The sequence below is a fragment of the Myodes glareolus genome, chromosome 3, assembly GCF_982192425.1.
Source record: "Myodes glareolus chromosome 3, mMyoGla1.1, whole genome shotgun sequence".
In the NCBI taxonomy this organism is placed as follows: Eukaryota; Metazoa; Chordata; class Mammalia; order Rodentia; family Cricetidae; genus Myodes; species Myodes glareolus.
This window is the reverse complement of record NC_142028.1, coordinates 100,014,067-100,031,207: the sequence shown is the minus strand read 5'-3', so window position 1 is coordinate 100,031,207 and position 17,141 is coordinate 100,014,067. Positions and strand designations below refer to the sequence as shown.

The 17,141-nt window shown below is 41.1% G+C and overlaps 1 protein-coding gene across 8 annotated transcripts in view; it reads right to left on the bottom strand.

Moving 5' to 3' along the window:
- Positions 1 to 17,141, bottom strand: part of Elavl2 (ELAV like RNA binding protein 2) — a 132,603-nt gene that overhangs the window by 61,027 nt on the left and 54,435 nt on the right. For 4 of the 8 annotated variants that reach the window (XM_048453064.3, XM_085686250.2, XM_048453066.3 and 1 more), the window contains exons 2-3: positions 5,970 to 6,060; positions 3,006 to 3,249 (exon numbers count right to left, since the gene is read on the bottom strand). In XM_048453064.3, the coding sequence (XP_048309021.1) occupies positions 3,006 to 3,249; positions 5,970 to 6,041 (316 nt within the window). In that variant the 5' untranslated portion in view covers positions 6,042 to 6,060. The remainder of the gene's footprint in view (positions 1 to 3,005; positions 3,250 to 5,969; positions 6,061 to 17,141) is intronic. The other 4 variants (XM_085686248.2, XM_085686249.2, XM_085686251.2 and 1 more) reach the window with 2 other exon arrangements.

Sequence of the window (17,141 nt, the reverse complement as noted above, 5' to 3'; positions counted from 1 at the left end):
CGTAGCAAGAAACAAAGGAAAGGAAAGGGAAAAGTACAGTGTGACTATGTCGCCCACTGTGGGAGTCCCTGGGCCTGCTACTTGCTGTCTGAATAACTATTTTCCTTATCTTCTCAGTGACTTTATTAGAAAAACTTCCAATGGAAATTTAAAATTCAAATGTAAAGAGTGATGTCTATGTCTGCCTACAAATGTTAATTTTATCCAATACTAAAATATTTTAGGCCTTCTGATTTAATTTTTTTATTATATTTGGGGAGGGGGAAGTTTGAGACAGGGATTCCTCTGTATAGATCTGGCTGTCCTGGAATTCATTCTGTACACCAGGCTGATGTTCAACTCAGAGATCTGCCTGCCTCTGCATCCTAAGTGCTGGGATTAAAGGAGTGAGCACCACACCTGGTTCCTATGCTATGTTTTTATTAGTTCTTTAAGAGTTTCAAGCTTCATACACTACATTTCCAATATCGTCACTCCACTAAGTCTTCCCAGATCCACCCCCTGCCTTTTCTATTCACCCAATTTTGTACCCTTTATTTTTTCTTTTCTTAAACCCTTTAAGACCAATAAGTTTTGCCCAAAATATTCTTACATGCATGGTCTTCTTCTGGTGTATAGTCGACTTACCAGGGACTACACTCTTAGGGGAAACTGACCCTTATTTTCTCAGTAGCTAAGCTAACAATTTCTAATCACTCCACAGTTTGGGGTGGGACTGTGTACCCAGCTCCCTCCTCCAAGCTGGATTTGCTCTAGCCTGGGAGTGCACTGGTTGTGTGCACCATGAGTTCATGTGCTTACTTGACATTTTATAGAATTATACTACCCTGGAAATCTCCGTAACTGTAAAGATGGTGAAGCAAAGGGACATCAAGAATCACTTTCATTTCAACATCTAACTGCGTGCTTGAAGTAAGTCGTGTTTCTGTCACCACTACCCCCACACTGAAGCCAAAGAGCAAACAGATATGAAGACTGAAAACTCAAATTTACCCCATTTCACCCTGCAAAGGTTAGATGGAAGAATAAGATGATTCAAGTCTGCCCAAGGATGAGGCGTGGAAAATCCCCTAAGATGCTTTCTGTGGCAAATGTCTAATAGGAAAGATGGATGAGTTATCTGATATTTTCACTTACCGCTCCCAGTATCATAAAAAAAGAAATGTGATTTTACACACTATTCAACCATCTTGATCCTATAATAGTAGGGTTGCCACTGAGCAATCCAACAGGAAACCACAGAAATTGATGTTATAGCCTGCAGGCCATTTATCATACTTTACTACTTATTTCTAGTCGCCTAAAAAAAATCCACAAGCAAAAAAAAAAAAAAAGTTTTACTAAAAACATTAAAGATAAAATCTATAGGGAACAGAATTGTTTTCTACTTTTCCCAAGTTCTCAAACTCTCTATTAATTTGATAGACTGCTCGTCCTCAGTTTGCAAATGAAACTTGAAAATGGCCAGGAATGTAGCTCAGTGTCAGAAAGCTGTCTACAGTGTGTGTGGAGACCTTGGCTCAATCCCCACTAAGCACTCCTCCCAACACATAGACAAAGGACTGAAGGTAAATGAGATCTGTCTGAGTTTTCAACAAGGAGGAATCCTGACAATATGGTGGATACAGAGGCAACATAATTAACTTAGGACAGAATCTTGCAGTATGTATTGGAGGCAATGGGAACAGCTCTTAGGCCTTCAATCTGTAGCCTTAGGAAACAGAGCAGTGAGGCTCAAACACGGACATTGGCTCCACGTACTCGCGAGATCTTTAAAAAGTGAGTGCCAGGGCCTTAATTACAGAGTCGCTCAAAGCATCATCGCAACCAGTCCTAAGTGACCCAGTATGGTCGCTTCCTTCAACTTCAGTTAGCCAGAGGTGAAGCCAGGAACTAACTTGTCCACAGTTATGTGACCATTTGAGCAGTCAGACTCTGGCCCCATTCTTAACACCTCTTTTAAGAAACATTTATTCCTTTCAAATACTTAGTTCGGCCAGGAAGTGATGGGACACACCTTTAATCCCAACACCCCAGAGGCAGAGGCAGGTGGAACTCTCTGAGTTCAAGGTCAGTCTGGCAGCCCGGTCTACAGTGCAAGTTCTAGGACAAGCAAGGTCTATCAAATGGTTTTAGCATTTAAGAGAATTCTAGTAGGAAACACTAACTCTTGTCCTTAGAACATGCTTATTAAATAGGCTTGAGCTTAAACAAAAATTTACTCTTTTTTTAAAAAAAAAAAAAGCATACTAAGATTTTTCAAATACCTAGTACTCAAATTCGGCCAAACGGGCCATTACTTTGGCCCAATTTCTCACCCTTTTCTCTTTATCTTTATAATAAAATAAATGTGTCACATATTCTTTCCTTACTAAGGAATATAACAAAGTTCCATTATTCTCTAATTCTATCAGTACAATTGTTTAGACAGTACTTTATCATACATATTGTAAGGATAAAACCAATGCAACTTAATGAAAGACTACTGCAAGCCCTCTCCCCTTCTAAAACAAAATATTCTCCTTACAGCTCGCTGTTGAAATGCTGTTATACAAGCTCAGGGGACTGAAGAAGCAAAGGTTAACCTGAACGTTGCTATCACACACACATTTTTCCAAAAGCACTGTCCTTTATCTCAGAATATATTCAAAGTCCAATAAACACATAATGCTCTCTGGGCGTGGTGGCTCACACTTGCGGTCTCAGCACTCAGTGGGTTAAAGTGGCACTGCCAGGAATTCAAAGCCAGCATGGACTACACAGTGCGCTGCAGGCCCACCTGTACTGTAGAGCGAGGCCTTGTCTTTAAAAATAAAGTCAGAGACAGTCCCCAAAAGCATTTTATGATTTAAAAGACACTCTTCAAACTAGTTTCAAATTGCAAATACGGTAACAGAATATCTAGCTTTGGAAAGGTTCAGCGCGGAATGATTAATACAAAGGTATTTTCTCGTATCCTGACCCATGGTTCTTTAAATGTCAATCGTCTCCATGAAATTGCATACCTGTTATTTTGTCTCTTACAAGCTTACAGGACTCTATCTCACCAATGCTCCCGAAAAGACTCTTGAGTTCCTCCTGGGTCATGTTCTGAGGAAGGTAGTTGACTATTAGGTTGGTCTTGCTGTCCTCCGTGTTCCCGGAGTCGACTGGTGAGGAGCAGTTGTTGTTTACCGTGGTTGGACCATTGGCTGTGTTATTGCAAGTTGGCCCATTAGACAGTTGTGTTTCCATGGCAGCAATTACCTGCTAAAAACAGAGAAAATAAGAAATGTCAGAACTCATATTTCACAAGCTATTAGAGATTCCACCCAAGAGTTAAACACTTGTCACTAAACACAAGTCGTTCTGCTGAGATTACAATAAAGCTTCAACAAAAAGTGCAACACCTACGCTAATTGTATTTCATATTAAGCTATTCAATTTAAGACTATAATTATACTTCCACATACATATTCCATACATGCACATAAGCACAATTTAAATTTTAAACATCTTCTAGACTCATATCGTGGGTCTCGTCATATACCCTCAACTCACCTGCGGTGTCCACAGAGGAAGCAATTTAATACCAAAGGGCGCAGAACTGCGTCCTAACTAAAAGTCATTCTAAACAATAAAAATGCTTAACATGCTGCCAAAACAAATGAAAAAAATGACATAGTAACTCTGAAGAGGAGTCTTCAGTTCGTAAGAGTCAATTATCTAAGATTGACAGGCATCCATTAACAAAAATCAAGGAGAAAGGTACTTTCAAAAATAAAATTTGTCAACATGTACTGTTTTGGTTACATACTGAAATGCTTTTTTTGATTAACATTATTTTGTTATCTCTATCATTGGTAAGAAAGAAAAAAATAGATGTTATATGTTCAGGAGTGAAAGGGTAAGGGTTAACTTGGGAGTAAAACTATGAATATTTTGTCCATACTTGCAGACTATTCACCATTGTCAATTTGGCAGCTGAGAACCACCAACAAGTAACTGATCTACAGCATCAAAACAGAATCCACAAACAATTCAGAATAATGTTTTACCTTGACTCTAATTTTAAGACCAAAAATGCATATCCAGCTCACCAAATCAACAATATAAATGCACCAACTCCTCCAAACAGGCCAGCCCAAGGCTGTGGAAAATGCAAGGATTAAGGTGGCCATAAACCAACCAGCAGATGAACAGCAGGGTAGGGGGGAAATTTCCTCAAAAGTTCCAACTTCTCTAAAAACCATTTATTATATAATTTTAGAAGTAGTTTCCTAAAACCAATCTGATAGTCTTTGAATAAAGGAGTCACAAATCACAACCCCCAAATTTTCCAAAAGCATGTTCTAGTAACTGTCCAACTCTGGACAGCCAAAACTATGGGGGAGGAGGGGGCGGGGAGACCAAATCTCAAAGCATCAATGAAAAGGTTATACTCTGTCTCATCCAATACACCTCAGCTCCCCAGAGAACTGCTCCAACCTGGCAACTGGGTGAGTGCACACAAGCTTTAGCAGGCTTTCACATAGGAAAGGCAAAGAATTTGATAAAAGGGGAAAAAAAGCAAAGTAGAAGGGAAAGATGGCTGATAATAAGGAAACAGGGAAAACGTCTTTTCAAATTCAAATTGCCTAAGAAAAATAAAAGGGTACATCTACAGATATAAAATCTCTACTGCAAAGAGATGTTTACATAAGAAAGCAGCACCAGACAGACAGGCCAACTGACCAGATCCAGAATGGTGAGGGACAGGAATCAGCACTGTCAGGATAAAAACAGACTCAGCCAGAGGAGTTAGGAAATAGACAAACAATCTGTAACCTTTCAATAACTTCTTTTCCAAAAAAAGCAAACTTCCCCCCCTCAAGATTTAAATTACTTTTCTCAGGTAAGTATTCTGAGTGAATACTTAAGAAAGTAAAGGGTAATAAATAAATCTTTAGATTTCTGTAAGGAAAAAAAAATCAAAAATATTTCAAGATATTAATATTGACAAATTACTTGAAAATGAGAAGGGAAGCTCCAGATTTTCTAGTAAAAGTGTGACTGCTCCAGTTCCTGGGTGAGTTGTGAATTACTCTTTCACAGCCAAATTCTCATAGAGCTACCTCTGCCCAGCAACTATAAAAACAATGAACTACAGGAGGAAAGTAGCCAAGGCCTATTAAAATAAACCACCACTCAAAAGTAAGGGTACGTGCACAAAGTACAAGAACCCCAAATGTGAGATTCGGACTAGAGCTCATTGGGATGTCGTGTGAGGTATCAATGTTCGTTGACTGAAATTAGCAGGGTTTAATAAGGACAACAAACACTTTCACTTAATTGCACATTTATTTCCATGTTCAGGTGGCAAGAATGAGCTCCTAAGCCAGCATTCAAGTGAACAGCTGCGGTAGGCTGTGTGCACTGAAAATCACAGCATCTCTCAGCTATAGGACCATCTGCTCTGAATAAAATGATACTAATGTGCTATATTTTCCAAATAATGCATATTCCATTGATAGGCTCAACACAACTGTTCACAGAATGCAGCCTTTCAGCAGTCACTGGGCAAATAATTTTCAGCCATATTTACAATTTCAAAATTTTTTTTGCATCAAGAATTGTAAATAACTTCAAAATGTAGTAACCAAAAAAATACATAGTAAACAGGATGTAAAGAATTACGGTAACTTAGTTTTCAGACCATACCAAAACTTTTGTTTTTGTTTTTGTTTTTAAAAAGCATGTCACTCTTTTGAGTCTGCACTAAATCCTAATTTTGATTATTTCAGTTACATATAACAGCACGGTTCTGATCTACATATACCACCACGGTTAAAAATTGCAATGTGCTTTTAAATTCTTAATGATGGCCATACCATTGTAGGTAAGAATGATTAGTATGCCAAATTAAAGGTTCAAGTGTTTGGTATGGCCTCGGCACTTCTGCAACATGCTAAAAAAAGTAGCCTACAGAATTTAAGAAAAATCCCACAGACCCCGGTCCAAGGCTCTGCTGCCCACGAACCGCTTCTAAGCAGAGAAGCCACATCACACAGTCTGACTGCCATGTTAGTTTGGAGTTGCCGTCTGCAATATGGACACAAAAAGTACCATACGTTAGAGTCGAGCAAGGTAATTCAACACGTCAGCTTGCGCAAATTTACAGTGATTGTCTTCATATTCCCAGCACGTCCATGCAGTGGGGCTTAATTGAATTTGAGGCAATTCCAATCTAATCTTTCCAAATTTAACATGTCGGGGTTTTTTGCATAAATGTAAGTATTTGTAATTAAAAGCCTGATTTTAAAACAATATTACCTAGCTATCTTGGCATCAATCTTCAAAAACTACCTGAAATTCCATCTCAAAAAATGGTTTTAAATGAAATAAAATGAAAATACTAGATGCAGGCCTCTCTCATGGGTGTGGGAGAAGGGAGGAAAGGGAATGGAAGTTCAGTTGAGAAGAGCAGTCACGCGATTCGTAACTGATTGCTGTGTATAAAAGCACTCTCTCCCCTAAATATCAAAGGGGCGTTAAGTGAAGCTGTATTTGCCCACAGTTATATCATACTACAAATGATCCTTAATCCTGGGGCTTCAAATTAAAAGGGAACCAAAACCCCCTGTGAGTACCCTGCCACTAGAGTGAAGCCAGTCTCTACCAGCGTCACCAAAAACAGCTCACATAAACTAACAGGAGTGAAGCAGCATCAATTGCAATGACTGAACCAATAAATAGTATATTTTTTTAAGAGTAATGATTGCATAGGATGTCAGCTTTGTCCCTGAACGAAATCAAGTGAACATTTTATGACATATAAATTGGGAACCCAGCATGCTTCAGAATGAGTGCTGCCACGAGGCCCCAGCATCACTGAACTGCTTGTCCCTTATGTCAACTGGCCCGAGAACTAACCAGAGCTGTGATAGTAGCCCAAAAGCCAAAGTCTACTTTTTAGTTATAGAAATGACCAACATATCAATCAGAAAACTCAGGCTCAGAAACAATAAGGAACAAAAGGAAGGCTGAAAAACAATCCTCCTTACATTTTGGTCAATTCCAGTTTTCAACTTCAGAGGTAAAAACCTGGCTTTACATGAGCCACAGGAAATCTAAGCATGGAGTGGAGTCTGGCATCTACAAAAGGACTTAAAGACTCCTCTGCAGATGCATGAAAACGCTTTGCTGTCCTTCCTTTCTCCCACTGTAGCCAGAAAATTCAGTCTGACCCTGTGTTCTTAATTTTACAGTTCAACTTATATATAGTTAACATGAGATAAAGTATTTTATATACATGAAATAGTTTGACAGGAGCCCAGCTATGGAGCTGGACGACCACACCAAACAGGTTAAAACAAGACAAAATGTATGTCCAGGATACAGTCAGGATTTAATATCCAAATATTCCTACTTGTCTAAAATCACGCATAAAATCAGACTTGATGGCCTTATCCCCTATATTCCATAGGCGACTACACTAACCAGCTGATCTATTGACACCCCTCCTTTGCAAGGCCCCAGGGATGGCAAACAGTCTCTACTGAAGCGACTAAGCTGGGAAGGATGCTGATGGAAAATGATTCCACTGCACTTTTACATCCCCAGCACCCAGACAGTCTCTCCGCTTGAAGCAGACACACACCTTTATGGGAAGTTATAAATAAGCTGCTCACATGGCCCTTACCTTTATGCTGGCCAACAATTCAGTTACTAAAAATGTAAAGCTACTTCCCCTTCACTTAAGGACAGGTGATTCTGCTCCACTCAATCTACCACAGACAACCCGGCTGTGCACTATTTATAGAGCCCACTGGCTCTGAGGCTTGTTGGGAAGGAAAAAAAGGCCACATTCCAGTGAAACGGAGACATTAATTTTAAGGCTTAGAAAAATAATGTTTCATGTATGTTCACCTCTTAATTTAGACATCAGTTGCGCCAATCCAAGACTGCTTTTCATCCTGTTATTCTCAGCACAATAACTTACGAAAAGACACTTTCATAAATGAATCTAGAATATTCTATACCTGCACTGAGCTACAAGAGATAATGGTGGGAAACAGTTCGATGGGAGCATGGCTCTCATAGGGGAAGGGAAGAAGGTAGCCTTTCTTTCCATGGTTGTATGATTTACTTACAACAGACAGTAAAGCTCTCCACATGTTTGATCGCCCCTTCCCTTTGTTTGTTTCAATTACATATACTTCATGCTAACATTACTGTGTACCTCAGCATCTCCAGGTTTTTATAATGGCGAAAATCTGAAATCAAAACTATTTATTTCTCCTATCATGCAACAGTAAGAATACGCGAAACTGGCCCAAGAGTTTCCCGACCACATATGAAAACTTGAAAAGTCTCCATTTTCTAAACTCCCTAGTATAAAAACAGAACAACAAAAACATTCTGAAAACTGAGGTAATCAGCTTCTTTGCTATTTTAAAACCTCTTCCAGACAGTCACCATGTAGGACAGACTCTAGTCAAAAATACCTTTAAAGTATCCTGAGAATTCTCATTAAGTTCACCTGGTGTTATGACCAAGCTAGAAAAAAGGATTCCAAATCCTGAATGCTACCCAATACAGAGACCAGCCATGCACATGTCAGAGTCATAGCAGTGTGCCAAGACCACCATTCCAAAGCTCCCAGTGAGGCTGGCTCAGTCTGCCCTAACAGTCCACTCCATTACTATGTTTATCATCCTGAGACCAGTTCCCAGGCTGGGAATTTGCTTCAGTGGTACAGCACTAGTCTATCATGAGCTGAGTCCCGGGGTTTGATAACTACCACCGTATTAAGTGGGAGGGGAGCGAATCAAACCAGATGTGGGCTCATACTTCCTCTGCAGAGCCTAAGTTATTCACAGCCTCTGCAAAGGCCCTTCCTCATGCTAATTCATACTAACTTCTCCAGGAAGCTTTTCCTAAGCCACCAACAGCCGCCTTCTGCCTGTCAAACCAAGCACTAGGTATTTGATGTAAACACTCTGCATCCTTTCCTTCTGCCAGCCTTAGAAATCTGAGCCCTCCTTGTGCCTCAGACAAGCCCCGTGCCTTCATCTCTCGCTTTGCTGATGATTATCCTCTAAAATCACCACCCTCCCTCTCTCTAGGGATCTGTACAAGGGACAAGAGCATGAGCAATTTCTTCAAATATCGGGGACCGAAAGGGTGAAGCACGCTGTCCGTAATATGTGAAAACTCAGTAGCTTGTTTCTCTGTCCCATCTAACGTATTTCACACTAAACACCACAACTAAACACATACTTTCCATTTGGGGTACATTCCACCCAGCCACCCTCACCCACTGAAATCGAAATTCCTGTTATATGGTTCAGTAAATTTGGTACAGTTATGGAGACAAACCTTGTGAGGTTTAAGGATCACTTAAGAAAATGGTTAAAAGGCAAGAGTAAACGCAAACAGGAAATAGGTTTTGATGCAGAGGAATACAGAAAGCATTATTCTTAAGTCATGGATCTTAAATGGCTCTAATTTGATACTGATAAGAACGTCGGGCAAATACTAATGATGTAAGAAGAGTCATGGCTAGAGGCAAGAGTAAGCAACTCTTAGACTAAAGCAGTCAGTTTGGATACAATGACCTTGGATGCCACACTCACTTGGGACTAGAAGTTGAATACCCCCAAGTGCACACCACCAAGGCAAAATCAGTGTAGTGTCTTCCCTCTACATAAGACTTCCCCTAAACACCAAGTCCAAGTTACAAGGTGAAAGGAAGGCATCTGTCTCTAAAGTTTAAAAAAAATAAAGCTAGGGGGCAGTAGAATCCTGACCAAACACCCTTCTCTAGTGAACTCAGGGTAACAAGCTGGAGCTCAAGGCGGTGACATCCATACAGGACGGGAGCAGAATAGGCAACCTGAGGGCAGCCAGGGTCACCACGCCCGCAGTGAATGTTTAGCACCCCCCATTGAAACCATTATAATGACATGCTCATGATACCTTGCTGGGTTTACTGAGGTAAACGGTAATATTCAACCAAGCTTTGAAATCAGAGATAACCCAGGAGTTACAAGAATGAACAGTTAGTGCGTTCTCTGTAAAGCTTTGTGTTTCACAGAATCCTCAGGATCATAGACCTTTCACCAACTCCCTCCCCAGCCCCATGCCACCTTCTCTCATCAGCTCCATGAAGTCTTCCACCTCAGACTCACAGATTTGGCCTTGAGGTTAACAAAAGACCAGCGAGCTGCAGGAAGTCCACAAGAAGCTTTCCTTAGGTCTCTTGGCCTCTCCAGCATCTACACATGAACAAGTCTCTCTTGATGTCAGTCTGTAAGTGTGAGGTTCCAGAGCAGGCAGGATTAAAGGCTTTGAGGTTTGTGGATTAGGATCAGGACAGGGCCCCAAATCCTTCCCTTTGTTCTAAGCTTATTACAGTCAATCATGTTAGTCAATGGGAAAATAACGACCCAATTAAAAAGATCTGCTCACCATTCCCATCCTGCTCGTCCATTCAACAAACGTCTTCACGTGCCTCCTAGGATCTGAGGGAAGCTTTACGTACTTGAACTGACTGCAAAAAGGAAGTACCAGGGTACACATACGTGGGAGATGTGGACAGCAGAACAAGAAGAAACACATATAGGAAAGTGATATATTAGACAGAAAATGCATGCGTTGAAATTACTAAAAATGCAGAGCAGAGGAAGCAGACTAAGAATGTGGAGATAACGGTGCTAGTCTCCAGTAACAATCAGCAGGTCTCACTAAAAACAAGGCTAAAAAGAGAAGTGGCCTGGTCACTGCATGGGGAGAATAATGTCTCCCCAGAAGTTCACATCCTTCTCTCCCCTTAGCCTGTAACTATGTCATGTTACACAACAAACTGGAATGAAGGTGGCTAACCAAGTGATCTTACAAACACAGATGTTTCTAAGATCCACATCATCCAGGTGGGAGCAGAGAATTAGCAATGATTCTTACAAGTCAGAGCAGGGCATGGGAAAGACACACTGTCCAGAAGTCACAGCATCCCAAGGACCTCACAGTCAGCCTCTAGCAAGAGGAGCAGATGAGGAGACATTTTCCCCAAAAGCCTCCAGAGGGCACTTCACCTTGACTGTCTCAGATCTACTTTGAAGGGACCTCCCCCTTACAGGGCTGTCCAACAGTGATGTGGGTCATGCCCCGCCGCCTGTCATGTCACCGCAGTTCAGGATGTAACAGAAATCACTGCCGTCCCCACTAGACTACCAAGAAAAACAGTCCGGGCACGTCAACGTTAGGCTGCTGTGTAGGACAGGAAGAAGGGGTCTACGCGAGAGTGAGAGACCAGTCAAAGAGGCGATGAGGCCAGACTACACAGGGTCTGGAAGGGTATTAGAAGAAAAGAAACCACAAAAAGGTTTCGAGCCCAAGAGAAGCATGAGGCTCCTGTGAAAATAACTGTGTGGGAGAAGAGGAGGACTCAGCAAGTCTGGAAGCAGTTAGGTCAGGCAAGGAGCTGCCACAATAACCCAGGCACATACTGATGACAGTGACTCTGACCAAGGTGCTGTCAGTGGAGAACCATCAGACCTCAGATCCTGGAGATGCTTAGGAGAAAGTATATCGCTCAAGGGCTACACTTGAATTATATCAGCCAACTGTTTAAATGCGCCATCAAAAAAAATCAAAATAAAACATTTGTTACATGTTAGGGCCGAAGAATACAAGAAGAATAAGCAAAAGAAAGGTTTCTATATAGAGAACAGGACCTTAAAGAGAAAAGAGTCTCAAGGAACCCAGCATAAAAACTGTGTATTAAATCAAGCTATTCTCTGCAAGGATTCTTCACAGTGAATTCTTCAAAAAAATAATTCAGCATTCAATTCATTTAATAGCAAATGTAAAAGCAACAATCATTTAATTTTAAAGGTTTAACTAAAGCCACAGCATGGTTGCACACACCTGCAACCTCAGCTCTCGCGGCTAGGCATAAGGACCAGGATGGGTGCGAAAGCATCCTGGGCTACCTTTGTGAGGCCTGATTTTAAAGCACCACCATTCCCCAACCCCCACCAAAAAAAAAAAAGTTGATTTGTATTATAAGCCCATTTTAATCAATCAAAAATGAAAAACAAGAAAAATCTCAGCTTTCCCCCACAAGTTTAAAAACTAAAACTGCCATTTTCTGACGTTGAAGCACACTCTTCAACAGGGCCATTTGCCCTGCTGTGGGATAGTGAACTGAAGTCAAGGCTTAACTGTGCCATGGTTAAAGCGTGGAATATACTAAACCATTAACTTCTGGTGATGAATCATTGCCACATCGTTCTTTCATCCCAACCTCAGTGGGCCTAATTAATTGCCAAGCCATTATTTGGCTGCAGAACCTAAAAGCGAACACGAGTATAATGAGAATAAAGTCAATTTCGTCTTCCATTTCTGTAGCAGACTTGTTTCATATAGGCAGATAGATGTGAACTGCTAAATTAAGACAGTTCACATAGTAATCAGCACAGAAATTGGATTAACTTCACATTCTTCGACAGAAATCACAGCTATCAGGAACTCCCTCAGGGTAGAACACATTGTAAAAGGCTGATTGGAAATCCTCAAATTAATCCCAGTAGTTGAGTGTTTTCATAAGGTAGGCTAAAAACATAGTTCGTCTGTATGATAGAGACACTGAAATGCTCTGTCATAATTGAGCTCCAGAACAGGAGGAATACTTAATCTTAAAGGGAACATAAAAGACAAGGAAGGCTTATGGACAGAAATACCACTTTTTAGTTCAGCTGTTAGAAGGGACCACAGTTCTCCAGCTGGCCACTTGAGGTGACGTTTTACTTTCCACTATCGTTTTAAAAAGACTTAGGGGGAAAAGGCTATAGTTAGTGTGTAACCCACCCCAAACAGTTTATAACAAAATAAAAGCATCTGGAATGTCAACTGATTGAACAAGGTATATGTTATTTTCTTAGTAGTGCTGCAAGGTTACAAATACTTCTGTAGGACTTTAAAGAAACTGAAAACTGAGAGATATTATCCTAGGGCACATAAAGCCTTACAATGCATTAAGGCATCATGGCAAGCAGAGCAATGTCCTCCTCTTCCTTGCCCATGGCGATCCATGGCCTTTAACTCTGAATAGTGGACCACCTCACTTACTGATATTTACCAATAGAACACTTTGCTTTTAAATTGTGTGAAGTCCCAAGGGGTAAATGCATTCAGTTTAGACACACAGCTAGGAATAACTTAGTAAGGTAAGTTGGGGCATCTTCAAAAACAAGATTTACACCTAGAAAGCTATTTATTTCCTTTGGCCCAGCTCTGTTGCACTCTCCCTAATGACAGATTTCTGTAAAACCTACTTCCCAGCTGGGGGCGGGGGGAGTACATCTGTGACTTGTTATGGTTCTTAAACGTTCAGCTATTTACTACATTTCAAGAATTTGCATTCAATTAACATGGTATTTTTATTTGTAATTCCAATGAGAGGAGAATATGGAGGAAGAGCATCTCAAAGACATTTCTAGTTAATCTTCTGCCTAAGAATGCACACAAGCGTTAAAGCTCAAAAGAGGCTAAGGTTACACACCACAGAACAGAAGGACACTTCTTTGCCTCACACTTTACTGATTCCACCACTCACATGGGTCCAGACAGCCTCTTAACAGGCAAACAGACAAGGTGCTTCAGCGACCAGTCAATATCCCCTGCCATCTAATGGAGCAGTGATTCTCAACCTTCCTAATGCTGCAACCCTTGAATACCATTCTTTATGTTGTAGTGACCCCCAGTCATAAAATCATTTTCATTGCTACTTCATAACTGCTGTGTTGCTACTGTTATAAACTGTAATGTAAATATGCTTTTCGATGTTCTTTTGGGGGTCACATCACACAGGTGTCATAGAGCAAAGCTTCTCCACTTAACTTCTGTGGACCTTTTACTTCCCAGGCCATATTCACATCCGTGGGTCTCTACACGTTCACAGTGGGGCAAAGGCCTACGTCTCCATGTGCATATCACCTGTATAATTATATACAAACATAGTTCCAAAAGGTACTGAGAACAGGACCTATCTCCTGGTGAGTCCAAGGAGTGAAAGAAGGTAGAGACGTAGTCGAAGGCTCCTTGAACCTAAGAAAATTTTCCAGAGACTCAAGCCGTGAACACATTTAGCCCTTGAGTCATCTGTATTCTGGGAAGAAGGGGGATAAACAGGGACCAACTTTCTTTAAAAGCTTTTTTATGTACAAATATTAAGCAGATAATACGTCAGAGCACTTTACAAACTAAAGTGCTTAATGAGTATGAGGTTGTTATCATTATCATTAGACAAAGGAAAATATTTCTCTCAAATGCTATCGTAGAAAATTTGTCAGTCTTTCAGGTAAAGGCTTGGGTAATCCCTCCCGGACCGCCCAACATCTATATGGACAATAAGATTGCAGAATTTTAGAAGAATCTCCTGCAAAATAGGAGCACTGTGGACAGAAAGTACTTTTCCTAATTCTGACTGTCATCTCCTGTCCTGGGCCTCTGAAGCAGATGCTATGTTAAACTACATTTAGCACAGTCACAAACGGTGACTAAGAAAGATGGGAGTTTTTACTGAAATTGCTGCAATTTTTAACCCCAGATCTCCAAACATTATATTTAAAAATATAGGGTGCCAATAGTCCAAGCGTTTCACATCTGAATTACGGCCCTTATATATTTTAATTTACCTTACTTTTAAAGCTACATGCCCCTCTTCCCCCCTTTAAAAAAAGAGGAAGAAGAAAGCACACTTGGCTTCCCTCCTTCCCACCTTGGTCTTTTCACCCTCAACTGCTCAGCCACTTAGAACTTGAGCACTCAGAATCTACCACCCAGTCTGCTTGTTTCACAATAAGGGCTTCAAGGATGAGCCAACCACCCTCCAATTCTACTGGGAAGTAGAGACATAGTAAGGAAGTCCCTCCAACCATCAAAGCACTCTACAATCTAGACTGAATGTGCACCTCCTATGACACTGGAGGGGTGGCAATTCATAGGGAAATGGACCAGGCACACAAAGTCACTCTTCCATCATGACTGTCAAACCAATGTAAACTTAAACATGATTTTTATAAGCCTGCATTAACTGTGGGTTTGAGATGTTTAATTAAAAGGAAAACAAGGTATTCCGAGTTCTCCACAGAATTTGCATAATTTTGGTACAAAAAGAGGTTGTTAGAATAATGGGGCTGCCTTTTGTAGAATTAAATGAATCTTTTGACTAAAATAGGGAAAAGTGGGAGAAAAGTTATCATGTATTGACTACTTACCCTACACCAGATAATTTAAATATAAAATTTCATTAATATTCATGTGTGCTATGATACATACATACACACACACACACACACACACTCACACTTCAATTTACAAATGATGGTGGTGGGAGACGTCATATAGAGGGAAGCTAGGCCTATTGCTTGCTGGGAATGTGTTGTACTGAGTGAGCTGTATCCCCAGCCCTCTTCCTCCATTTTATTTTGAGACAAGGTCTATTTTAAGTTGCACAGGCTGCCCTTAAACTCACACTATAGCTTAGGCAACCCTTGAACTCATAATCCTCTTGTCTCAGCCTCCCAAAGAACTAGGATTGCAGGCATGTAATACCAAGCCCAGCTATAAGTGAGGATTGCACGTACAGAGGTATAAAGCAGGAAAACTGAGACTGGAAACCGGGGTCAGGAGTTCATCGAAAGCTCCTAACAACTCTGCTTCCACACTTGTCCCATCTGCAATCACCTTCCAATCCCCAGCTACACAGAGCTTCCCCCAAAATAGCCAGTATCCCACAAACATCCCTTCGCAAGGCTTTTGCTGACTCTGTGCTGCCTACAAAGCAACATCTCAGCTCCCCAGCGAGGCATCCAACTAGACCTGTTCCCACCTACCTCTGCATCACATGCCCACCGCTCCCAGGATACACAATAAACTCTTAACAAATCCCCAGTAGTTCCGCCCACTCCCAGTCTGTTTGCCATTGTTACTCAATCTCTCTTTTTCCTCTGCAACATCCTCACTATCTTTCTTTTGACTAAAACATCAGTCTAAGAAGGGGAATACACTGCCTCCAGCAAGTATTCTGAGAAGCACTGAACTAGGCCAGATAATTAGTATCCAGTGCTTCTAGACACCCATACCTATATAGCAAACACCTTACATGAATTTGTCTTCTGGTCAGAAGCACAAAGAGTCCCACAAGGCAGATAAATGGTCATGAAGGTAAGTCAAGGCAGCAAGTAAACATTCACCTACCTAACCAAGTAGGCTTACAGTCCTTGCCAAGAGGAAGATTTTTCCATCGTAGCCTGCATGAGTCAAAGTCATCTTAGGTTGCCTATAAAGGAAAGCCTTCCATTGGACCATCACACATCTTTTTTCAGGATAGAATTACTAGTCGGTATAAGCACAAGGTTCTAGTTGAACCAACATTAACAGCACACATTTAGCTGTAAGGTTTCACTAGAACAATGCAGACCTCAGTAACCAAGGGGAAAGACAAGTGTAGGTATGTCATATTGTCACCAAATCACAGTTTAAGATGAGCAGATCTCACAAAACCACATGTGTGGTTTATACCCCAATACTTCCCCTAAGGTCTGCTGAATAAAAGACTAGAAAAGGTACTTAAAAGTCAGAAAGCAATTTCCCTGACCCACTGGAAATCAGGCACTGTGCCAGATGGGAATAACAGAGAAGCACAAAATATGAACATTTCAATTCCACCTCCCACCCTCCCCTACCCCCACCCCCACCACACCCGATGCCAGCTTTCTCAGTAACCTTGAGCTCCAAGAAGTCAAAGGCCTACAAGGAAACCTTCCAGAACTCACAGCCATTCCGGCTGACCTATGCTAAATGCTTCAGGGGCTAAGGGGCAAAGTCACCTGCTGCTATGGAAACTACTTCTAACTTAAACAACAGAGTTTAGACATGCACGTGAACAAAAAGAAATGAGGCATCTGCTTCCCAGTGGTTAAAGCGCTAGGGAATAGCCGGAAAGTGTGGTGGCTCTCACAGAGCAGTCAGTGTTAAACTACATTTCTGCCTCTTTATCAAAGTTTGAAATTAAAAAGAAACAGAGGCCGAAAGCTTTCTGACTCAGTTTCTGAGTCTCCATTCCCAGCTAATACAAATTACATAAAGGGAAGGTTTAAGAGAATTCCGGCGGA